This window comes from Lampetra fluviatilis, chromosome 22 (assembly GCF_964198595.1).
Source record: "Lampetra fluviatilis chromosome 22, kcLamFluv1.1, whole genome shotgun sequence".
Taxonomy (NCBI): domain Eukaryota; kingdom Metazoa; phylum Chordata; class Hyperoartia; order Petromyzontiformes; family Petromyzontidae; genus Lampetra; species Lampetra fluviatilis.
The window spans coordinates 13,255,699-13,279,397 of record NC_136296.1 but is presented as its reverse complement, the minus strand read 5'-3'; the positions used below and the strand labels follow the sequence as shown (position 1 = coordinate 13,279,397).

Sequence of the window (23,699 nt, the reverse complement as noted above, 5' to 3'; positions counted from 1 at the left end):
GTGATGATGGTGCTGGTGGTGATGCGTGAGCTCTAAATTCATCGGCGTTGACCGCGCGACCACGCCTAATGCCGCGCACCCGGGATGGGCTGCCGGCACATTGCGAACGCCGCTGGGCAGGGCGCGAGCCCGGACACTCCCACGATTCTGTCGAGTTGAGATGGAACATGTGAATAAACCTGCAGGCAAGAAGTGTGTTTTTGCTGTTGTATTATTGCAATGTCTGCTGGCTGTGATTGACAGCTGGTTTACATAAAAAAATCCCAACCTCTTTTACACGAATTCTAGAGCGCAGGACGAGGTCCTGGGATAAAACACCTGAGCTGAATGTTTGCATGAAGCTCAAAATAATGTTTATTTCGTGTAGAAACCTGAATGATGCTTGTATTCATCGTGATTAAAAATAAATAGCTGTTCAGATCACGATGCTTGCATTGAATAGTAGGATTTTGACGGCTTTATTATCCCACGCTTGTGATACGTTTTACTTCTCCCCTGCACCCAGTAGAGGTGTTAAAATTCACCACATTGTTCAAATGAATTGAACCGTGAGACTTGCTAGCATTGCTGTGGTAGGGGGTGAATAGTTGTACCCTGAATGTGGCACGGTGTGGGGACTTACCTCGACTCGTCTGGATTCCTTTCCAGAATCTCGACTTGCGCAGCGTTTCTGCGCATCGCTTTCTCAACCGTTGGCCGCAGGTCTCGCCGTGTGCATTTCATGGCTTCATCCCGGCATCCCGCACTGTTCGTTGGGCACCAGTAGCGAGCGGTGTAGAGGGGTTGGCATGGGCCCTGGTGCAGGGGTCAACATTGGAGGGGGGGGGGGGGGAGTTCCCGTGTGTGACGCTCTCCGCCGTGGCCGCTCGCTCGCTCGTTCTCTCGCCGTAGCTGCCTCTCACGGCCAGCCCGGGGTCCTACGAGCTGCAGGTCCACGGAGTCGACTCCTCGGGGCTCCTCTTCGTCAACAGTTCCACGCTGATCTTCGACAGCCGAGCGCTGCTGCTCTTCGTGCAGACGGACAAGGCCGTCTACAAGCCGGGGCAGACGGTGCACTTCCGCGCGTTCTCCGTGGACTCTAGTCTGCGGCCTCACCTCGGCGGTGCCTACGACATCGAGATTCAGGTGTGGTGGGGACCGGGGGAAGTTGAAGGTGCAGCCCTGCTACTGCTCGCTCGCTCGACATGTAGCCCTGCCGCACGACGGGAGCTTATTGCAGGGATATGCAGTTCGAATCTTGGTGGACCCTCCTGGTTAACGCCGCAGCGCGGTTAATTGCCCCTAAAAAATACTACGCACAGTCGGCCTCGCGGTGGACGTTAAAGGTCTGTGATGCTATTCGCAGAAGAAAAGTCGGCCAGTCTTGATTTAAAGCTTTCGTGACTGCAGGAATCCTCAAGATAGACGCTTGTGTTGCGATCGAAACGTCGTGTTTTCTTTTATTATTTTTTCTATTTACGTAACTTTACCAAAAGAACCAGAGAGTAAAAAATAGGCCAATGTGTCGGCCTCGTTGAGAACGGCTCTATTTGAGAAACGCAGCGAGCATCGTCCCTGATAGAATGTTTGCCTTGCCCTTGCCCCGGTCAAACTAAGGAAAAAACAAGCGCAAACAGTAAATCGTGCACGCCCTATAAGTCAATCTTAATTTTCGCCCTATAAGTCAGCATTAAAGATTGTGTGGTGTTTCCAAAACTACTGTGGTGCTTTTTTATCCGCTGGAAAACCACTTCGCTCTCACGGTGTCAACATTTGGAGGGTAAATTACTCCGGTCCTGAACCTGATGTGGAGTGCCCGGTGCCACCACCCGTGTGGTGCTCTACTTCTCTCGGGCGTCCCTCTGCCGTGCCGCTCTCTGAGTGCCGCCACCCTGCCCGTGCCGCCACCCTGTGCTCACCTCCCACGCAGGACCCAGTGAGCAACCGGGTGCAGCAGTGGCGTGGCCTGACTTCTGCCAGCGGTGTGGTGAGCGCGGACTTCCCGGTGTCCGACCAGCCCCTGCTGGGGCAGTGGAAGATCATTGTGCACGGCGAGGTGAGGGACAAGCACCGTGCCCTTGCCCACCCCCGCTTGGCGGTGGGATGGCCGTGATTCACATGCCGATGCGAGGGATCTGGACAAATCCATGTGGGAGGAAGGGGGGGGCAGTGGGACTTCAATCACTCTTTTGCCAGGCCCACACTGTCACTGCAAGGGCCTATTGTATTGACAGAAGTGACTGTCAATACAAGTCAATGCGAGTTATAAATGGTGTCATTGTCAATATCAGTGATTTTCGGTTTGGATGATCATTGAGGCATTGGTGCCCATCTATTTTCAGCCATGAGCCACTGATCAACTTCAGATTCATATGGCACCGTTGATTTCCCTACAGTAGTATTTGTCTTATAGACCCTGGAGGGATGATGGGCTGAGTCGTCCCCCAACCAGAATTTGAAATCTCATGATTCGCGAGCTGCTCTCTGTACTGCACTTCCTGGGCTGCTGCTCTATGTACTGTACTGCTGACACCCTGGCTATATCGGTGCTGTCTCCAGGTGGCAAACATTCCCTCCCCGGTACGTGAGCAGTGCAGCTGAGATGCTCGCAGTGACGGTTCGTTGTTGTTTGTGGAAGTTTTGAAAGTGGTAGGCCTCGTGCGCCTGCGGGCCCCGTGAAGTGAATTCGTGGAGGCCGTAGGTTGGCACCTCGGGGTAAATGATGGGAGATTATACAAACAAAATCGATTACTTGAATAAAATTTGATAAATTAGTTGCTGAGCACAGGCCTGAATCTTAAAACAGCCAGCAACAAGCAGCACTTCCAAAGTTGTAATAAATAACAGTTAACTTTTTTGTTGAAATTGCGCAAGCTTGAAGTGCTTTGGGAGAGGAGGTGATGGGAAGCCTTTCCAAAGTGAAGAGCAGTGAGAAGTAAGATGCAGAGAGAGAAGTGTGGCGGGTGGGGTGTGTTGTTGTGACCTGCAGTGTGGTGGTTGAACAGTAACCATGCCAGTAGCAACGAGGAGGCGACTGACCATGGTGAGCATGTGACCTGAAGTGAATTGGGTTGTGTTTTTGCGTGGCGTGTTTCTGAATTAAGTTTATAACACTATGCTAATGAGATCACTGTGGCTGGAACTGATGCCAAACCTTTACATTGCCAAGTGCTGCGCGGTAGTAACGGTGTCTCTTCTGCTGCAGGGGGTGGACAAAGAGCAGCCCTTCACCGTGGCGGAGTACGGTGAGTGAGGGACATGGTGGTGGTGCTGGGAGTTGTTGTTGGTGGTGTGGCACTGCTGCTGTGGTGGGGCTCTGGCTTCATCGCGGTAACTGCCAGTCGCGTGCGTTGGCGTAACGTTGCGTGCTGTGCCCGGAGAGCCGGTGTCCGGGATGGAGCAGCAAAGGAGTGATTTTTCTGATTTGAGCCTCTCCACCACCCCTCCCCAACCCCACCTTGCCCCATGTTCTCCTCCACCTCGTCCCGTCTGGGTGCGACTGCAGTGCTGCCCAAGTTCGAGGTGCTTCTCGAGCTGCCGTCGTTCGTGGCCAGGGAGGACGGCCAAGGGGTTTCTGGGACTGTCGTGGCCAAGTGAGAGGGCACGCACGCACCCGGTCCTTCCTCTGCAATCGCGCAGTGTCCTGGCGATGTTGGCTATGTTAGGCCGGGCAAAAAGTCTCGATTCACAAGAGTTAAGCTGGTGTGCAGAGGGCACATGTGGACACGCGTGTGTGTGTGTGTGCGCGTTCATGTTCCCCGAAGGTACACGTACGGCAAGATGGTGCGAGGAAATGCAACCGTCACCCTCATTGTTGGGAATTCGTCGCCCTGGGGGTGGCAGCCGAGCTTGAACCTCACCATTAGGAACTTGAAGGTGACAAAACATGAACTCTGGTGTGGGTGCGGACGCGTAATGTGTGCACGAGGGATGCATCTACCGGTCAACTCGCCCAGTCAACCTTTAACACTTGGGTGTGTCTCGTCGTCACCTGCCAGTGCGAGCCTCTTGGCATTTCACGCTGCCTCCCAAGCGGCCCTCTAGCTTGGTAGCAGCGCTGACGTAGCCGCCTCTTAGTGGCGAATGGCGGCTGGTGTGGTGCTTCTGCCCCGGTCTGCGGTGCAGTCACTGCACCGCGCCACGGCCCTGGCGACAAGAGTTTGATTTCTGTCCACGGACGGATAACAGTGGCGAGCAATATCGGAGTCAGTCCTGGGTATCCACCCCCTACGTTGACTCGGCCTTGAATGAGCACCTGATGCAGTGTAAACATCAGCACTGGGAAGACCAGGGCAGCCGCATGTGGTGCCGGCAACACCACCCTCTTGTGTGTCATCCTGGCCTTGATAGGTGCTCGCTAACAGCACCTTGCCTGTATGGACTGTAAGGCTTCATGGAGGTTTTTCCATCTTTGTCTGCATATTAGTGATGCGACCGCAAAGGTGTCAGTTTTTTTTAATGCTTTTCAATGAAGGTTCCAAGCGTTTTTGCCTTAGTGGAGTCTGTCTGTAAATGGGGGTCGCCACGTTTTTCGCAAAGATGAACCGAGAGGACTGAAAGTGTAGGATGAAGTTGCATTGCTCTCATGGACTTGGCCTCGAGCACTGGCCACGTTTATCAAAGCACTGCCGCCCCCCCAACCCGCTCCCTCCTCCTCGGCAGAGGCGCTGTCCAATCGCGGCCGCCCCTCGCGTTATCGGTTTGACACTCGAGCACGTTGGGATGTTTGCTCACGGATTCCGCGCACGTGTGTGGTTTTTCCTCCTTTTTGTTGTGATCCCAGCTGGATGGGAACGCCAGCTTCGCGTTCTCCTCGGACGAGGTGAAGGCACTCGTCGCCGAAAGCCTTGTGCCCGACACCTACACCATCGAGGCCCACGTCACGGAGCTGCTGACCGGTGGGTGTCTTCCTCCTCCTCTTCTTCCCCGTTTTCATTTTTGGGAGACTTTGATCCCACCGTGGGTCGATCACGGATAGTGATGATGGTGATGCCAGGCTGGGCCGCACGTTGCTGTCGGACGGACTCGCTGGCGCGGTCGGTGACGACCCCGAATTTGAGAGCATTTTTACTTTTTTTCTTTTTCTGGCCACAAGGCCAACCATGGAAAATGGCCAGCTGCAAAGGGCACTATTGATGGTGTTGTAATAGAGAACGGGAAATGAGACAACGGTGACAGGGAAGTCGGAAGTGGAGCAGTAGTTGACTTGGGAATCACCATCAGGCCCGCGGATACCGACCTGATAGTGATCGCTGCTTTTTGCAAAAACGAACGAAACGGTTCCCCGTGCACCTTGTGCCGTGGCATCGCCGGGACCGCGACGCCCTTCAATGCTTCCCCCCCCGGCCACCGTGGGTGTGCAGGCATCACGCAGAGCGGAGGGGGCACGGTGAAAACGCCCGAGTTCCGCGTCGACGTGAAGTTCGTCAACTCGCCGGTCTCCTTCAAGGCCGGCCTCAACTACACGGCCTACGTGAGGAGCGCAGCCCCCCCGCCCCCCGGTCGCACACGGCTCTCCCTGAAGCGCGCTCGGCACCCTCTGGGTCCGGCGGTGTACCTGGTGGTGAACCTGCATTGACGTGCGCGTGTGCGGGGCGTTGTGGTGCAGTGGTTAGCGCGTTGGCGCACTGTGCAACGAACCCAGCGAGAGGAGTTTGATTCCTGTAGTAATAATACGAATAGGAATTTAATAATAATGTACTTCAATCTTGACTTAAAGCTTTCGTGACTGCACGAATTCATATTCTTTGGGTCTTTCGGTAAAGTCTCGTAGATAGGTTAAAATTAATAAAAATAAAATAGTAAAAAAAACTACGATGTTTTGATCACAACACAAGCGATCGTCCTCCTGATGCCGATCGCTTGTGTTGTGATCAAAACGTCTTGGTTTATTTTATTTTTTATTAATTTGAACCTATTTACGTGACTTTACTGAAAGACCCAAATAATCATAATTTACTTATTTATCTAGCAGAGCCACAATGAGTTGGAGGTTTATTTTTTTTCAGGAAGGTCCTACATTCATTGGGTTTTTATTTTGTTAAGATTTCGGACAATTAATGTGCGATTCAAAAATAAATAAATGACGAGGTGACTGCCACGCCATCTCCTCCAGTGAACGTTGATGATCCTATGACATTGTTTTAAAAAGCTTAGGCCAATTTGGTGAATTTTACTTGCAAATGATGTAAATGGTAAAACCACAAAGCAACATCACCCCCTATGGGCAGCCCTAATGTCAACCTGCTGGGCCATTTTTCCATGTTTCCCTTGTGCCTCATACGGATAGCTGCCACTGGGGGTCCCCCCTACCCCAGGGCGCCTCTGAACAGCACGGGAGGTGCGGTGTAAATATTAAGTGGTGACGATGAGCGGACTTAATAATTCGGTGCCGGACCATCGTTCGACCGGCATGGGAGATTGTCGTCTGCGTGCGCCTGCGCTTGGATCCAGGTTCACCTGTCCCTGCCAGACGACTCTCCGCTGCTGCCCAAGGACCTGGAGTCACCGCTGCTGGTGCAGGTGTCGCAGACCAACCAGTCGTCGGCGCTGCTGTCGAGCTGGAAGCAGAACTACAACGTCACCGCCAGCGGCGTCGTGGCCGTGCACTTCTCGGTGTTGCCCGACGCTGGTTCCGTCCACGTGAACGTGAGCGCTGCCCGCTAGCTAGCGGCCGGGTTCTCCGGCCTGGGAGAAGGGCCGGCGGGCGTGACCCTTGGTTGAGGTCTGAGCTCCCCGAGCTTTTCAATTCCTCTAGAATGATTCCGAGGCGTGGGAAACCACAGACAGTCGGGAAGGCCGCCGGAGCTGGTGCCTACCAATTGACTACGCTTTTCGGTTATATAATTGGGATGTTTTGCCAACCCCTGGAGTTGGTGTGGATCATTCTGCTTGTGGCTTGAGCAGTTTGGTGGCATCTAAAGCTGCGCCTTCTGATTTTAAGTAACACAAATAATTGTAAGCGTCGGTATGGGAATGTAAGAAACAAAGTGAATAAGCAGACCCTTCTCATTTGGCCCGTATCTGTCCCCCCACATGAACACGTGCATTTGTTTTTTACAAACCCATTATTAGCGTGACCTTCTGGGAATGACTTTTGCTCCTTAAAAGTGTTAAGTTAATGGAGTGCTCATTGGATTACTCGACCAATCTGGCAACTTGAATAGCAACCTTCTTGTGCGCCCTCCAACTGTCGTCTGTAGATCTGGCTTTGTCGCCGATGCCCAGCGCTCCCTCTAGGGGAGGCGCTTCCACCAGCAGACAATTGTAGGGCTGCGCCTTCGCATCTGCATTTTTTACAACCTTCAAAACTTCAGACCAGTTTCAGTCTTTGCGGTCTCATCAGAAGAGCTGGAGCTGCTAAATTGCTGGAGGATTTTCAGACGTCGTAGGGGCGTCGGTTTCGCTCGGCGCCGTGTGGGCGACGCGGCTGCCGGTGCTCGCGCTCACGACGGCTTCTCTCGCCAGGTCGTCTACAAGCAGCAGGGAAACGATCTGTACCTGAACAAGGAGAGCAGCACCAGGTCGGGGGAGTCCATTCAGCTCTCGTCGGCAAACTCCAAAGCGCAGGTGCAAATCCGGGTGCTCGTTCTCGTCGATTTGGGCCACGTTTTTGTGTTTTCCAGGCCAGACGGAGGTTGATGTCCCCGTATGCACGCAACTATAGACGGATAGCAATCATTGCACACTCCTGCAAAAACTTGGCAGGGCCCTCTTGAAACAGTCATGAGGCTTTGTAAAGCTTGCATGGCTAAACAAATAAAATAATATGAATGAAGTTAAATCCACTGCAGCATCAAGGCATCTCAACACTTATTCATGGGGGTGGTTCGACCATATTTGACCATGCTGGTCAAGTGGAGGCTCGGAATGGTTTGGATATCGCTCGCTACTGATGTTAGCCGTGGCGAGGAATTGGGTTGCTGGGATCGCAACCTGCTGACCGCTGCTCTACCCAAAAGCATCGGTCGACCAATGGCAGGTTGTGTTTTTAATGCTTTACAAGCAAGCGTTGAATGCATTGTGTTGTCTGTCTGTTTATCGGTCCATAACAGCCACTCGTAACGATGGTCCAAGACGGAAGAAGGTTCGGTGTGAGGTTGTGCTGCTATGAGGGAGTTGTCTTGTTGAACGTCAGCCACGTTGACCAAAGCCTTGCTCAGACTTGGGGCGACAACCCCAAAGCAGACTCTGCAAATATACCGGGTCTCTGGTTTACGATGGTGCAATTTTACGGATGTTTATTTAATGCCAGCGTGGATTGATTTACGACGCATCTTCTGACACGACTCCGAACACATTTGAACAGAGTCGGTCTGGGTTTCCGATGTGTGACTTGGCATGGAGCTTTTGTTATTCTCAAGTGTTTTTGTGGCTTTTCACCTATTAAGCCCCGCTCAATATGGCTGATTAAAAGGAGAAACACATTGGCAATTGTTTACGCCGTTTCTACAGTCTATGTGAAAATGGGGTCCGATTTTATGACGGGGTTTACAGGAATGCGCTTTGTCGTAAAAGTGGGGAGCGCCTGGAGCAAACGCGTGTTGCTCTAACGGCTACCTCGCCGGCTTCCACACTGCCGCTGAAATACTTGCTCGGAGCGTGGCGCGATCCGCGCATGTGCGCAAGTGTTCTCCTAACTTGCCGAATGCGTGGGGTCGCACGTGGTGTAAACGTGGGCGTGTGCGCATCTCGTTCCAGGCTGGAGAGCCCCTGCAGTTTTCTGTGACCAGCACAGAGCACGTGGAGGAGTTTTTTTACCAGGTACGGAGCCCCGACGTCGCTTTCAGCGATGCGTCATGCATTTGTCCAAATATTTTATTCTCTTTCTTCACTCAACCGGAATGTTGTCCGGCTTGTGGGTGGCACGTAGCAGCCATTGCGAGAGGTATTCTGGATTTGGTTGTGCCGGGTGCAGAATTATATTTCGGCTCTGTGATTCAGGCTCCTGCTGCATATTGTGAGTGCTCGCGAGCGTGGCTTCTGTAACCCGCAAGCAAGTGTCTTGGTGGCGGGGAGCATGGCATTGAAACTGCACCTCTTCCGTGTAATAACGTGCACACAGTAGGGAGGGGCGGCCCTTTTGAAAATCGCATCTCACGCCCGCCCCCAATGGATCACATGTCACGAGAAAACAGCACCTAGGAAATTTCGAGGACATTGAGGCTTATTTACCGGTGCCTCCACAGGGGCCAAAAGTCAATCGTAACGTTTGAAGCTTTTGTTTTCCGGTTGAACAGGGGTCAGAGGTGAGTTTGGATAATCATTAATCCCTCCAAGTACGCAGCCATGCTTGAGACCACAATTTCAGACTCAAATATATGGCCATATTTCTACAGCTGTGTCTCTGTGTTGTTGGGAGTTTGAATAATGTTCAAGAATTGAGATTCGGTTTCTGAAGAAGGTCCCGGCACATTGAGCGAAACGTCGGACGTCGTGCCGAACGACGCCACGTGGCACGGCCCTGGAAATTCCTCGGAGAGTTTGATGTTTGGTCGGTGTGGTTGTGTTTTTTTATCGCCAGGTGGTTTCCCGCGGGAATGTAGTGGCGACGGGCAAGGTGAACTCTAACACCTTCCAGCTGGTGCCGACGAGCGCGTGGGCGCCCAGCGCGCACGTGGTGGTGCACTACGTGCGCGACGACGGCGAGGTCGTGCCCGCCTCCGTCACGTTCAACGTCGACGGGATTTTTGAGAACAAGGTGATCGGGGCGGGGGGAGGGTGATGGAGCTTGAGGTGTGGATTTGTGTGGCCCTGCAGTGCAGCCCATGAATCGCTCGTCAATAGGGGCAGGGAACCTCTGGTCTGCACCGATTTGGCCAGATTGCTACGTGCGGTCTAACCCAAAATAAAAAAAAGTATCGTTAATTTGAGCGATGACGATGATCGTCGTTTCTGTCAGGTGGTGCTCAACTGGACCGCGGAGACATCGACCCCAGCCAGCTCGGTGTCTCTGAAGGTGTCGACGTCCGATGCCCAGGCCTTCGTCGGCGTGTTGGTGGTGGACAAGAGCGTTCTGCTCCTCAAGACCGGGAACGACATCACGGCTGACTCGGTGAGCTGCTGCACGCTCCGTCGGTGGCTTTGTCGGTGGCTCTGTCTATGCGCCGTCACAGTCGGCCCCTATTGTGGCAGGACGCTCATTTGCCTGGGGACTGATGCATGAATCATTCACTGGTAAAGCTGGTTGTGAACGCGTTTGGCTCCGGTGTGTTTTCCAAATGCTTTGCTCACCCTGTACGCTTTATTTGTGGATGCTGTGATTGAGTTGCGGTTTTTTGGTTCTCCCGGTTGATGCTAATGCTCGTTAACTGCGTTTGTGATGAGAAATAAATACACTCTTGGCGTACGGCTCCCATGTGACCACACACGCGTCGACAAGTAATCTGATTCCTTTAAGAATCAATTAAACCAGATAACAACACGTTCTATATCTTCTAAATTCTAAAACCTGGCAAGCTGGAAATATCACCAGCTCCTCATCTAGCGGTACTCGTGGATTATTCGTGTTTTTGTTTTATCCGAGCGACACCCCCAACCCCATTTTACCCCGGACAATAGGAGTTGACCGAACATCCCCGACAAGTAACTCAAGGGTCTGACTTGGCAATGCTGCCGCCGTCACGGCCTGTCTGATCTCTCGCCGCTGTGCAGGTGACATCTGCCGTGTCGGCCATGGCAAGCAGCAGCCGTGGGGGGCCGCTCGATGCCGCCCCCTGGGGCCGCTTCATGCCGCTCTTCTGGCTGCCCAACCCCTCCGACTCGCTGTCCACATTCACCGTAAGCCCAGCGCCCGCCCGCGGCTCCTCTTCCTCCTCCCGCCCTCCGTCGTGGATCCCGTGCCAGCAGGGGTGCGGTGCGGCCGGGCGGTGGCGCTCGCTAAGGGCGGCTTGCCGTTGGGCTACCGGCGGCCACCCTGGTTTAGACTGCTGGGACGGTAGCCACGAATTACGCGCTGAGGGAGATGATGCAAAAGAGTTGGCCATTGCGTGCCAGCGCCGCAGTCCAATGTGCCAAATATGTAAAATTATTCGCAAATTAATTACTTGGGTAAACAGTGCGGCAATATTGCCCCCTACTGGTTGATTGTACTCCCCTGTGGAGTGAGTCAAGGTGGTTTCTTGATCAAATGAGAATTTACAAATTGGTTCTCATCTCCCATTTTACAGCCTTGAGCCAGTGGTAGAAATTCAACGTTGCAATGGCAGGGGAGAGTGGTCCATTTCTAGGCCGTGACCTGGCAACGTTGCGATTGCGAGTCGCTCGCTCTGCCGCTGGGCCTCGCGGCTGTTTGAAGCTGCAGCTGCACGACGTGCGTGGAGCCCTGACCGCGTGTTCGCTGTTTACAGGAAGCCGGCCTCGTGGTTCTGACCGATGCCTACGTGCACCACCCCGAATTCTTCTACTATTACAAAGAAGGTGAGAGTGGCGCTCGGGCCTCGCGAACCACGGCGGATTGACGCCGCGCAGCCGTCCCCGCGGCGTCGCGCTTACTGCCGTGCCCGACGCAGGCGACGGGCTGCCGATCGTTCCGCTCTGACATCCCTGGGGAGAAAATGCAAGCCTCGTGGCCGGGGTAGCATGCGTCACGCGTCGCATTCGCGTTTGTGCAAGCGGTTGCCGACTGTTAACGTATACGTATCCGCCGGTGGTGTTGACCGTGTGTTTGCGTGCCGACTGGGTGCGGTGTGCGTGGTGTGTACGTGTACATTGAGCGTGCGTGCCTGCTGACGGGCGTTGCGAAGCGGAGTGGGCACCCTACACCCGGGGGCGTGCGGACCTCCACGGCGACTGCGCTTCTGCTCGGTCTGACACGACCGGCGGCGGTGCCCACCACGTGTTTTGTCGCGAGCGCCGCGCCTCTGCCTGCTGCCTCTGCTCTCCCTCCTCGCAGAATTCCACCCACTGGGTGACGGCGTGATGAACATGGTGCCTGTCGCCGCGCCCGCCGGTGCCGCCGCGGGCGCTGGTGCCGCCGCGGCGGAGAGAGTCCGGACGCTCTTCCCTGAGACGTGGATCTGGGCTGACGGCGAGACGGGGTGAGCCCAGTCCTGGATTTCTCCTGGGCAGTGAAAACCCCTTCGTGTGAGAACAGCCCGTGGAAGTGGTTATCACCGAACAACCCCAGATTCTATTTTAGTGACCTCTGGTCCCCATATGCAGGGCGGGTGGGAAAGTGCTTTGGATACGAGTGTGAGATTCGTCACGCCACGATCAAACCGCTCTTGAATTTTCAGAGATGGAATTGAGCGCAGAATGAAATTCAAGAGATGGGTTTTTGTTTAGTAATTTTGAGATCGGGCTGAGACCAAAAACCGACCTGGATTTGGAAAACTTGTATTTAATCGCTGGCAACTTGAGGCCTGGGGTTAAATGGAGGATCTCATCGGTGCCAGCTCGGCACTTTGACCTCCAATCCAGGCGACGTGCGTGTGCAACGTGTGTGCAACGCGTGTGCAACGTGTGTGACTCTCGCTCTCTTTTGACAGCAACAATCGGTCAAAGACGTTCACAGCCACGGTGCCCGACTCCATCACCTCTTGGGTCGCCTCGGCCTTCTCGGTCTCGAGCAGCTTGGGGCTCGGTGTGGCCGACACTGCCCAGGTGAGGCGTGCGTCTCGTGCGTCTCGCGCGACTCGTGATTCCGGCGTGCTCGTGGCGTGTGCGCGCGAGCGTCCCGCCGCCTTGGCGAGCGTCCCGCCGCCTTGGCGAGCGTCCCCGCGCCGATGCGCCCGGCGCGCTCCCGAGTCGTTCGGGGGGTGCGACCGCGGTGCCGTTGGCGCCGCGCGTGACTCTCTGCGTGCGTTCCCGTTGCAGCTGCGCGCGTTCCAGCCGTTCTTCGTGTCGCTGAACCTGCCGTACTCGGTGGTGCGTGGGGAGCAATTCGTCGTGCAGGCCCTGGTGTTCAACTACCTGGACACGGACCTGCAGGTGCCGCCTTCCAACCCTCCCTCCCTTCCTCCCCATGTGTTCACCCCCATTCCACGTAGATGCTGCTTCATAACAATTATATAATAAAGTTAATCAATAATTATGGTTTAAATGTGCCACTGTAATGAATTCTGTGGGTAATTTGGTAGACAGAAACCATGAGGTCGCTACTTGTATCATCTGCTGTGGGCTAAATTAAAATAATATTTGTTCGTGTTAACATCATTAGACCTCCTTTGCCAGTACCAAAATATAATAATAGGGTTTTCCCCTTTTTTCTAGAGGACGCCTTTTGGCCGAGCACCAATTGGGTCGAGGCTCAAAAGGAAGCCGTCCCTGGTGTGGACTAATCAGTTTCAAAGACAATGCATATATTATCACAGTGTGTTTTTTGTTTGCATTTTGACTGCAAGTATTGTGGTTAATGCAGACATGAATCCTTGTAAAAAGGTTTCAGTTTTTTTTGCCAGAAAAAAGGGGGAAACCCTATTATTATGTACTTTTCAACTTTGACTGACAATGCGTGTCACGCCGACCCCAGGTGCGCGTGACCCTTGACCCAAGCGACGCGTACGTGGTCCTCGTGGACACCAACGAGGTGGGCGCCATCCCCAACGAGCAGCTGGTGACCGTGCGCAGCCAGGACGCCGCCACGGTCTCCTTCCCCGTGTCGCCGGCGCTGCTCGGCCTCGTGCCCATCACCGTGCGCGCTCGCGCCGCCACCGCCGCCGATGCCGTGACGCAGCAGCTCCTCGTCAAGGTGCGCGGGGGTGGGGTGGTGTGTTCAGTGTGTGTGGGCAGTGAGCGGTGGTGTAGCTGTTAGCGCGCCGCGCTACGAACCCGGGTTCGATTCCCGTTCAGGGCCAACACCACGGTGACGAATACCGGTCCTGGGCCTTCCCCTAGGTCGACTCAGCCTTATGAGTACCTGGTGCGGTGTGTAAACATCGCCACTGGGGAGACAAAAGCGGCCGGGCGTGGTGCTGGCCACTCACGCCCTCTTGTGCCGTGCCGGCCTTCATAGGTGCTTGCTAACAGCACTTGCCCCAACAGTCTGTTTAGGCTACACGGGGGGTGTCTTTGTCTTTGTGGGCAGGGAGCCGTGGCACAGCGGGTAGCGCATTGTGCGACCCGAGTTTGATTCCCGCTCATCGCCAACAAAAGTGTCGCTTTATCTGTATCGATGCTGGGCCTCCCCTTGGTCGATTTGGCCTCCAATGAGTACCTGGCGTGTAAACATGGCCACTGGGGAGACAAAGGTGGCCTGTTTTGGTGCCGGTTACCCACGTCCCCATGTGCCGTACCGGACTTTTAAATTTGTTCGCTTAACATCACTTGCCCCAAACGTCTGTTAAGGCTGTACGGGGGGCTTTGTCTTTGTGCGTCTGCGCCACAGGCGGAAGGGGTGGAGCGCTCGTTCTCGAAGACGCTGCTGCTGCAGCGCTCGGGCGGCGACGCCGTCACCCAGGGCTCGCTGGCGTTCACTTTCCCGAGCGGCGTGGTCGAGGGCAGCCAGAGGGCTACGCTCACCGTCATCGGTGCGCCACGCTCACCGCCCCTGCCTCCATCGCTCACCGCCCCTGCCTCCACTGCCCCTGCCTCCGCCACTGCACACTGTCCCTGCCTTCACCGTTGATGCCACCCAAATACGCGCTGATCAATAATCGCAGTGTGATAAAAAAAAAAACTGTAACCTAATGTGGCTCTCATTTGTGTTGGCAGCATTAATTTCTGCCGTGATTTTCCTAATCCAGGTCCATCTCAAGATCGTGGGATGGCGACGACTTGCGATGTGGGAGGCCTTCTTATCCACCAGTAAAGAGATCGTGTCTAATGCTGTCGCAGCATTAAGATAAATTGTTCAAATTGGGATTACATGGGGTTATTATCGCTCGCTGCTGGCACGCTATTACCGTTTGCAGGCCACTCGCATTGTGCCCACAAGGACAGCTGCCCCTGGGGGTGCTCTTTTTAAATGCTTGATGAGACGCAAGTGTCTTTTCGCTTGTTAAGCGCTCCAGAGACGCCGCGACCGGGCCGTGACCGTTCTCGTTGCCGCACGCGTGCAGGCGACATCATGGGTCCGTCCATCTCGGGGTTGGAGCGCCTGGTGCAGATGCCGTACGGCTGCGGGGAACAGAACATGATCAACTTCGCTCCCAACATCTACGTCATCAAGTACCTGACGGCCACGGGCCAGGGCGGAGGGGAGATCAAGCAGAGGGCGCTCTCCTTCATGAACACCGGTGCGCGATCGCCGCGCGCGCGGACATTCGATTGCCGAATGGAGCCGTGACGGGCCTTGCGTGGGTGTGGTTGCGGGCCGACGTCCTCGACCACTTTGTGGCGGGGGAGTCAATCGGCGACGTTTGTCTGTTCACGTCGAGGGGGGTTTGAGCCGGCGGACGGCTTCAGGAGCGGCCTCGTGCGAGAATGTCTGAAACGCCGGGGTCGAATGATCGAAACGGGCGGCGGCGTTGCTGCCACGGTGCCCGCGGTTTGAGACCGGTGGCCACGGTCGCGACGTTGGGCTCCACTCTTCTTTGTGTTCCCGTGCGCGGTGTTGGACACGCCACCTCGGCCCGCGTGACACGGGCGTCTCTCCCTGCAGGCTACCAGCGGGAGCTGACCTACCAGAGGTCGGACGGCTCCTTCAGTGCCTTTGGGAACGAAGACGCTTCCGGCAGCACGTGGTGAGTTCCTCCGGACGCACCTTGTCCCCCGACCCTCGGTGAGGAGGCCCGGTTTGACTTGGCCGCTCCCGCCACTGCTTTCAGACTGTGGACCCAGGGTCTGGAAGAATTGGGGATTTTTTTCCTTCTTTTTTTTCCCTCGTTTAAAACCGTGGCACTTCAGCAAAACTTGTTTTTGTATTTATACACTCCCAGTGAGATGTCCACAAAATAGAGATGTGAGATTAGAGCTAGAGATTAGAATGAACATTAAAGATGTCGATTGCCTTTTAGTTAACTTGCATTTTAGGTTCATGAGGAATTGAATTGAGCTGATTTTAGTTTCGTGCTCTTTTTTGTTTGTTTGTTGATGAATTCGGAGCCCTTTGAGCTGCCTTGGGCCCCTACGCTTTGCCTTTGCTTTGACCCACCGGCACCGCTCCATCCTCCGGTTCAAGGACTTTACCCGCAACGTCGTCGTCATCTTTCTTGCTGAGCTGCCACGTCGGTCGTGTTGACGTTTGGGCGGCGTGCGGTGTGGTGCGCGCAGGCTGTCCGCGTTCGTGCTGCGCTGCTTCCTGCAGGCGCTGCCGCACGTCTTCATCGACCCCGTTGTGGTGGCCCAGACGCACGTCTGGCTGATGTCCCAGCTCGACAGCAGCACAGGGGTGTTTGCCGAGCCGGGCCGCGTCATCCACGTCGACATGCAGGGCGGCTCGTCGGGCCCGCTCAGCCTCACGGCCTACGCCCTCGTGGCCCTGCTGGAGCAGCCCTCCCACATGGTACGCGCGCCGGGAGAGCGCAGCTTCCCCCGCTTTGTGCGCCGCCGTGTCTCCGAGTTGTTGTTGTTGTTGCCACTTGTAGTCGGCGCAGAGTGGCGGGTTTTTTCAACTAAACAGTACGTGCCATTTCGTTACTAGTACCGCAAAGCCACAACATTTACAATCTGAGTACGACGTTTCACCAGTAATTACAACTAGCTTCATCAGGCTACAGCCAGGTTTGTGGAGAAATCTTCCTGTTTCGTTCCTTAAATAGAGGGGTAGATGTGGTGACAACACTTGTGTGCTATTCATGCGGTCTAATCCAAAAAAACCTGTTTTGTGGATGATATTGGTCGCGAAAGCCGACGTGTTAAACCAAAATATATGCCACTCTGCCATTCCTTGCCTGGACAACTGTTGGCAGAAGTGCCTCCGCTACGAGAGGGAGCTCTCGCGCCCCTCTAGAGAGGGCATTGCCACAGACTCCTGCGCACTGGGTGGCTCTCTTAGAAGGTGTTGGTGGTGTATCCACACTTGACCCCATCACTCGCAACCGACTAATTGTGTGCGAGATGGGATTTAATAAAAACACATGACTCCCCCGCACTCCTTCACGCAGTGGTGAGCGCGTGATGTCGTCGAGCGACCCTCTGGGGGGGCACTCCGCCTCGACGTCTTTAGAACGAAGCCGTCGCTCCTCTCGCCCGTCCCCTTTCCGCCGAGCGCAGGCCTCGCAGCCGCAGAGCGACGTGTCGGCCAGCGTGCGCTTCCTGGAGACGAGCCTGAGGGCCGGCATCGCGGCAAACCACACGCTGGCGCTCACCGCCTACGCGCTCTCGCTCGCCAACAGCATGGCCGCCCCCGCCGCGCTGCAGGCCCTCAACAGCCGCGCCGCCACCACAGGCACGGCCGCTCGCCGGCGCGACCCCGGGGGACCGTTGTCTCGCGAGTTGTGACGGCGCTCACCGCTTTGAGCCGGCGCTGACGAAGCGCGCAGATTTGTTTTGCCGCTGTAGCCGTGTCGCTCCTGCCACGTGGGTCTCCGACTGTTACTTGCATTTCCCTGTCAATTTACTCCCACTTTGCAATGATCGCCCCCTACTGGCAGCCTGGGATCCCAAGTCAACTTGAAACGCGACTTCTCTGTCTATGTCCTTTGAAGAAAGCCCATTGCCCAAAACATTTTATAAAAACGCACTCTTGTATACATTTTCTTTTTGGACAGTGTTATTGATGAATGTGACTTTACCACCATAGATGGGAACACGTTTGTAAATGCATAGAGATGAGTTTTGGACATTTTTATTCCCAATTTCAGATTTCTCTTTTTAGACTTTTATATATAGAGTTGACGAGCGTCGATTATGTATGCAGTAAATGTGATTGGTTTACTAATCTTACATAGTCAATAGTTATTGACTAATTCTCAACACGACACTAAATCCATCTCCGAACACCGCTGCTGTACACAATACGGAACCATTGCTACCCAACATTCAATCGGCTGTTAAGGAGAAAGTCGGAGGGTCAGCGAGATTCACCTGGGCATCGTAGATACATCCACCCCATACGTTGTGGTCACTTCCAGCATGGGACGGGGCAGTTGTGATATTGCCAGGACGTGCTGAGTGCATTCTACGTTTGCGCGAGTGAAACTGTGGCTCGCGGACTTGTGGCAATGTCCGTTCTTTGCCGCGTGCGTGACCCCAGGTGAGGTCAAGTTCTGGACGGCTCCCATGTCCAGCGAGTTCGAGGAGATGTGGCAGCCTCGCTCGGCCGACATCGAGATGACGTCGTACGCGCTGCTCGCTTACTTGCACCAGGGCAATGTCACCGAAGGGATTCCCATAATGAAGTGGCTGAGTCAGCAGCGGAACCACCTGGGAGGATACTCCTCCACACAGGTAAGAGATGCACACCTGTGTATGCCACTATTCCTTGTACATTCCTCCCACAGATAATAAAGAGGCACACCTCTATACGATGCGACACATTTACGTGACATCTACGCTGCGTTTCCACGGGCGACTTAATATCGGATGCGTGCCGGGCTGTTCTTGAACGGCATTTTCACGTTTATAATGTTGATGTGGATTTTGGTTTTGTTCTCGCCAGGACACGGTGGTAGGCCTGCAAGCCCTCTCCGAGTTTGCCGCCCGCACGACCGGGAGTCGCTCCGACCTGCAGGTCCGGGCCACCTCCAAACTGCTCACAGGGCCGCTGTCGTTCACCGTCAACTCGGCCAACGCCCTGGTCCTGCAGCGAGCAGAGGTGAAGGCGTGCGGAGGCTGGGGAGCGGTGCCGCAGCGGTCGGCGCTCCACACTACCAACTCGGCTACCCCCGAGTTCAATTCTCACTAGCGGCCAATGCACCGGTCACGATTAACTGATCCGGTCCTGGGTCTCCCCGAGGTCGATTTGGTCTCAAATGAGTATCTGGTGCGATTTTAATAGACATTGCCCCTAGGGAGACAAAAGGCGGCCGGACGTGGTGCTGGCCCACTCAGCCCCTCATGCCGGCCTAGCATAGGTACTACTCGTGAACAGCACTTGCCCCAACAGTCTGTTAAGGCTGTGCAGGGAGGTCTCTGTCATTTTCTTTGAATGTGTAGTGACATAGAATCGGTCACGTAGCAGCATAGCGCTGGCTGCTGGCAGGGAAGGGGTTCTGCAGCTCACGCCAGTCAGGCAGTCTACCAGCTTTCTTGACTGGGAACTTTAGTTACTAAGTGTTACTGTCAGGCCGTGTTTATAAACAGAGTGCCTCCTACTCTTAGTGACTCAGTCACAACACATGTGCTTCATGTGCCACAGTGAGGAGCCCATCTGGTGAATCTGACATCCCTTGTCCATTAACTCATAGCACCTGGGTCTGACCAGCAATCTGCCATGCTAGCCTTCCACACTTTACGGGAGGCCTAATTTTTGTTCTTTTTTATTTGGACGATGACACGGCACAATATGGCCGACTCTTTGGACGTTCACTGGGAATCCCACAGCGCGTATTTGACGGTTAATGCACACGCAGTAGTGACCAGGGCGGCCTGCTTGCCAGTATGGAACTGCGAATCTCTGTGCACTCTCGTAGGATGCAGAATCTTTCCGCGCGTAGCTTTGGTTTTAAAATCCTGCTTTTTATTTCAGATCCCGGTTTCGCCAGAGATCAACGTAGCCCTCTCTGCAACGGGCGCCGGCTTTGCTGTTGCGCAGGTACGGTGGTGAACGCGTGACGTTTCTCTCGCTTGACTATTGCGATGATGGTCTTCACTCCACAACTTATTTTTCTATTTGTCGTACGGGAATACTTTTGACCTCTGTTTTCAGAAAATACTTGCAAGTTTTTTTTTTTTTTGCCGGGAGTTTCTTCACGAAGTTAATTAAATGTGGTCCGTGCACGGCGCGTAAAAAACCTCAGCCCCGGTACAACCGGATGACACGTATGGAGAGTCGCACAGCGCGAGTGCGAGAACCCTGCGCGGGGGAAGTTCTGACCGTCGTTGCTCTGTCGTGTCGCAGCTGAACGTGTTTTACAATCTCAAGATGTCCGGCGGTCGTGCTAAACGCTCGGTCGACCAGACTGACGCCTTCGAGCTGACCATCGACCCCCACATCCTGGACCTGAACAACGTGGATGTCACCGTGTGTGTCCGGTAAGGCCTGGCGGTTAGGCCGAGGTGGCGGGGGCATCCCCCCTGGGCCGGGGTTTGCGCGCCTGGCTTGCAGCGCCGACCCACGGGCTGATGGGCAATGCAGAGCGGTCGCTCCGCAAGCGAGCTCCTTCGTCCCAACAGCGACTCGCACTCTCCCCCTGGGGTGCCTGGGTGGCCTGACAGCAGCAGGGTGGCAGCGCAGTGGGAACGTTTGTGTTCTGCAGCAAGAAGCGCCCGGGTTCCATTCCCAACTCGGGCGCCTTGCTGTGCGGAGTTTGTAAGCTTGTAAGTTCTCCCCCTGTGCTGCATGGGTTTCCACCAGGCTCTCTGGTTTGCTCCCATGGCTAAAACAAAACCCATGCACTCGTAACTGTTATAGGGCAAACACCTCACGACCTCGTCCTGCGTGAAGCTGTCCCAGCTTCCTGACAACCGCCTCGCCGTGACTCCCCCCCCCCCCCCAACTCCGCAGCTGGACTGGAGCAGGCAGCAGCGGCATGGCTCTGCTGCAGGTGAACATGCTGAGCGGGTTCGTGGCCGACTCCGACTTCCCCAAGCCCCAGGCGGTGAAGCGTGTGGAGGTGGATGGAGGCAAAGTGACCCTCTACCTGGACTCGGTGAGGGGGACGCCGCCCGCTTCCGCTGTTGTGTAAACCCTCTCGCTGTGCACGGCCCAGAGGCCCCCAAGTGTGAGGTGGCCAGCAACACACGGCTCTCTCAAAGTTGTAATCACGAGAGTCGAGAGGTGTTTTTAAATCTGACGCAAAATTGTAGAAATATCCCAGTTCAGGTTCATCTTGGAGAGGCGTCCAGAGACTTGGTGGCATTTGTCACGATTTAAGAGGTGCACGTTACTGGCAAGTATGTACACCGCTGTTTAAGAAATCGGCACTGCCGTGTGCATGGCACGCTGCTATGGACCCCGTTAGATGCCCATTCACGGCTAATATCGGCAACGCATATCCAAGCCGGTCCTGGGTCTCCCATGGGTTAACTCGGCCTTCATATGAATTATGTAGCTGGTGCAGTTTGAACATCAGCACTGGGTGGGGTCCAAGACGGCCGGGCGTGGTGCTGGCCACTCACCCCCTCCGGCACCGTAGGTGCTCGCTGACGGCACTTGCCCCAGCAGTCTGTTAAGGCTATACGGGGGATCTTTGTCACGAACTGAACTGTCTTGTGTTGTGACATTCTACACCTCTGTGCTGTCAGTTGTAGACGTGAGTCATCTCGTATGTGTACTGCGCCTCGTGCCAATGGCCGGCTTTGTCTGGTGTGTGATTTTCTGAGCTGCTTGTCTGCTGTGCGTCCGTGCGCGTCTGACCCGATGCTCCTGTTTTTGCGTTCCCACTGCAGCTGAACGGGACGTCCATGTGCGTCACCATCCGGAGCACTCGCGTGCAGACGGTCGGCAGTGCGCAGGAGGCGCAGGTGTCCATCACCGACTACTACGAGCCACGTGAGTTTCCATCGAGCTCGCGCATCGACATATTCCAGCGGTACCCACTCGGTCCCCACGAACCTCCCCAGCAGTTAGAGAACGGCGACGGCACCAAGAAGAAGTCCCTCCATCTTTCTCTTCTCTCCCAGCTGTTGCTTCAGACACTCGCACTTGTTCAACGTCACTCTGAACGACATCGGTCCCCCTCACCCATGGTCTCCCTTTGTTCCTCCTCCGTGTACTCGAACGTGGCCACCCACGGTCGCGGTGTCCTCGCTGCATTCGGCGGCACAGCTTTTTGTACCCTCCTACAAACCCAGCCGTGGCAACTGGCGGTTTGCCAGCCGGGGGTGGTGCCGGCCACACCACTCCTTGTGCGCCGTGCCGGTCTGAGTAGCCCCTTCTTTAGAACAGCACCCACACTACGGTGGGAGCGCCTCCTCCTCCTCCGCCTACACGGGGGGGTTCTCTGTGCGCCGTGCAGGGCGGAGGACCGAGCGCTCCTACTCCTCCGGCTACCTGGCGTCCGTCTCCGTGTGCGAGCTGTGCGGCGCCAACTGCAAGCGCTGCAACGAGAAGCTGGCGGGCGGCGGCGGCGCCCGCACTGCCGCCCTCTCCGCCGCCTCCCTCCTCGCCGTCCTGTTCTCCGTCTTCCTCCTGGACTAGCGCCCTCCTCCTCCCCCTCGCGCTGGCGCTGCCCGCCAGCTGACGGCGACGGAGGGGGGGGACCGCGTGGCCTGCTCCGCTCGGTCCGTGGGGAGCCGAACGCCGCTGTGCTTTGCCGCGTGCTCGCCGTGCCGGTCCGCGCGTGGGGTCCTCGTTTCCCCACAATTTTGTACGAGACTTTCCGGGCGGTTTGCGAGCGAGTGGTGAGCGTAAGAGGTGCTTGGCACCTGGGCCCGGGGAGCAAGCCATGCGGCTGTCTCTCAGAAGTTTTACATTGTCGAGTGATCGGTCGGTTCCCCCTCCCCCACATCTGCGTGGCGACTGTGTGCGTGTTGACAATGTCCGCTGTGTTTTTTTGTTGCTGTGGGTTTTGGCGTTCTGATTTCGTGATGCCGGTGTTGAGTGTCCTGTGACTGGCGCTGCCGCCTTTGTGCTGCCTGTCCGGCTTTACTGGACGAGCTGTTGGCCCCAGCACGTCTGTGGTGGTACTGGCAGAAATTATATTGGAGGGGGTAGGTGACCCCTCCCCCTCCCCCACTTCCAACTTCAACACTCCTGGTGTGACGAAAGACACGGATTCAGTGAGAACATAGAAATGTGTTAATTACCAGGCTCCATACAAGTTCGAGATAATGATGATGAGTCATTTAGTTGTCATCTGTATGTGTCAAGCTTAGTGCATCTCTATTTGCGTGACTCCAAGGCTCTTGACCTCCTTGGGGGCCCGAAGCTTTGCTTGGCTTTTGCTTCCGCTGAGTGCCGCCACGGCCCTCCGTAAGGTGCGTGTTGGCCAACCCATTCACGTGAAACCGTGAAACGTTCATTCAATATTATCCAGCAGCAATTTATTTTGGCGAGCACACTCCAGACCGTTTGACCACCTGGGTCTCATCAGCAGGCCGCACTTGTCAAACAAATGCCGCTGGGGTGCCAGAAGTTATTGGCAAGAGCCCGCTATCTAAACAGTGGATCCCTGTACATGATAAATGCATGTTGTATAGACACTTCTGTGGCGGTGTTGGGTAGCCCTTCTGAGTCTCGATTTCATAAATAAAATAATGTTTTAGACCTCTGCATTTTTTCTTGCCAGAGCAATGCTGCTGCACGGTAGCACGTGATGAGTCTGTGTGCGGGCAGCACCGCGGTGAATGTTCCCTCTCTGGGTGTCGTCCCCTCTCCGCTCATCGCCGCAAACGATTCCTGAATGTACCCTCGCTTTGGGCTGCAGAGTCCGTTGCGTTTTTAATCTTCACAGAATTGTTACGATTGTCAGATACTGGGTATTCTCAGCCTCTTAGTAACAAACACGGAGAATTCTAGCTCTGAGCACGCGTGGGTTAGTGAGCAAGGGTTGTTTGTGGCGACTTCTCGTCTCCAAGCACCTTTGGAGTTGTACGTTTTTTGACAAATTCCTCGCGTTATTCTCTCCACTTTTATTGTCGTTTTTACACGGAGAGCTGGGACTGTGCACTGGACGTCAATAAATTTATTTGAAACGACCGTGATTCACATTCTCTGTCTGTGTGGGTGCTGCACACAAACTACCCCCCCTGGGTGATCGCCCCCCCCTCTCGACGCCACTCCTAAAGACCCAAAA

General features: G+C 55.1%; 1 protein-coding gene across 2 annotated transcripts in view; it reads left to right on the top strand.

The window, feature by feature from the left end:
- Positions 1-23,601, top strand: part of CD109 (CD109 molecule) — a 40,729-nt gene extending 17,128 nt beyond the window's left edge. For both annotated transcript variants that reach the window (XM_078866543.1, XM_078866545.1), the window contains exons 5-34: positions 892-1,125; positions 1,910-2,035; positions 3,185-3,224; positions 3,485-3,572; positions 3,744-3,855; positions 4,763-4,877; positions 5,343-5,452; positions 6,433-6,627; positions 7,447-7,548; positions 8,680-8,742; positions 9,503-9,679; positions 9,881-10,033; positions 10,633-10,758; positions 11,328-11,397; positions 11,873-12,017; positions 12,468-12,582; positions 12,796-12,909; positions 13,451-13,669; positions 14,306-14,447; positions 14,979-15,155; positions 15,521-15,602; positions 16,132-16,363; positions 17,074-17,248; positions 18,056-18,249; positions 18,461-18,616; positions 19,490-19,555; positions 19,862-19,995; positions 20,468-20,612; positions 21,352-21,454; positions 21,921-23,601. In XM_078866543.1, coding sequence (XP_078722669.1) covers positions 892-1,125; positions 1,910-2,035; positions 3,185-3,224; positions 3,485-3,572; positions 3,744-3,855; positions 4,763-4,877; positions 5,343-5,452; positions 6,433-6,627; positions 7,447-7,548; positions 8,680-8,742; positions 9,503-9,679; positions 9,881-10,033; positions 10,633-10,758; positions 11,328-11,397; positions 11,873-12,017; positions 12,468-12,582; positions 12,796-12,909; positions 13,451-13,669; positions 14,306-14,447; positions 14,979-15,155; positions 15,521-15,602; positions 16,132-16,363; positions 17,074-17,248; positions 18,056-18,249; positions 18,461-18,616; positions 19,490-19,555; positions 19,862-19,995; positions 20,468-20,612; positions 21,352-21,454; positions 21,921-22,102 — 4,092 coding nt within the window. In that variant the 3' untranslated portion in view covers positions 22,103-23,601. The remainder of the gene's footprint in view (positions 1-891; positions 1,126-1,909; positions 2,036-3,184; positions 3,225-3,484; positions 3,573-3,743; positions 3,856-4,762; positions 4,878-5,342; positions 5,453-6,432; positions 6,628-7,446; positions 7,549-8,679; positions 8,743-9,502; positions 9,680-9,880; positions 10,034-10,632; positions 10,759-11,327; positions 11,398-11,872; positions 12,018-12,467; positions 12,583-12,795; positions 12,910-13,450; positions 13,670-14,305; positions 14,448-14,978; positions 15,156-15,520; positions 15,603-16,131; positions 16,364-17,073; positions 17,249-18,055; positions 18,250-18,460; positions 18,617-19,489; positions 19,556-19,861; positions 19,996-20,467; positions 20,613-21,351; positions 21,455-21,920) is intronic.
- The last annotated feature ends 98 nt before the right edge of the window (positions 23,602-23,699 follow it).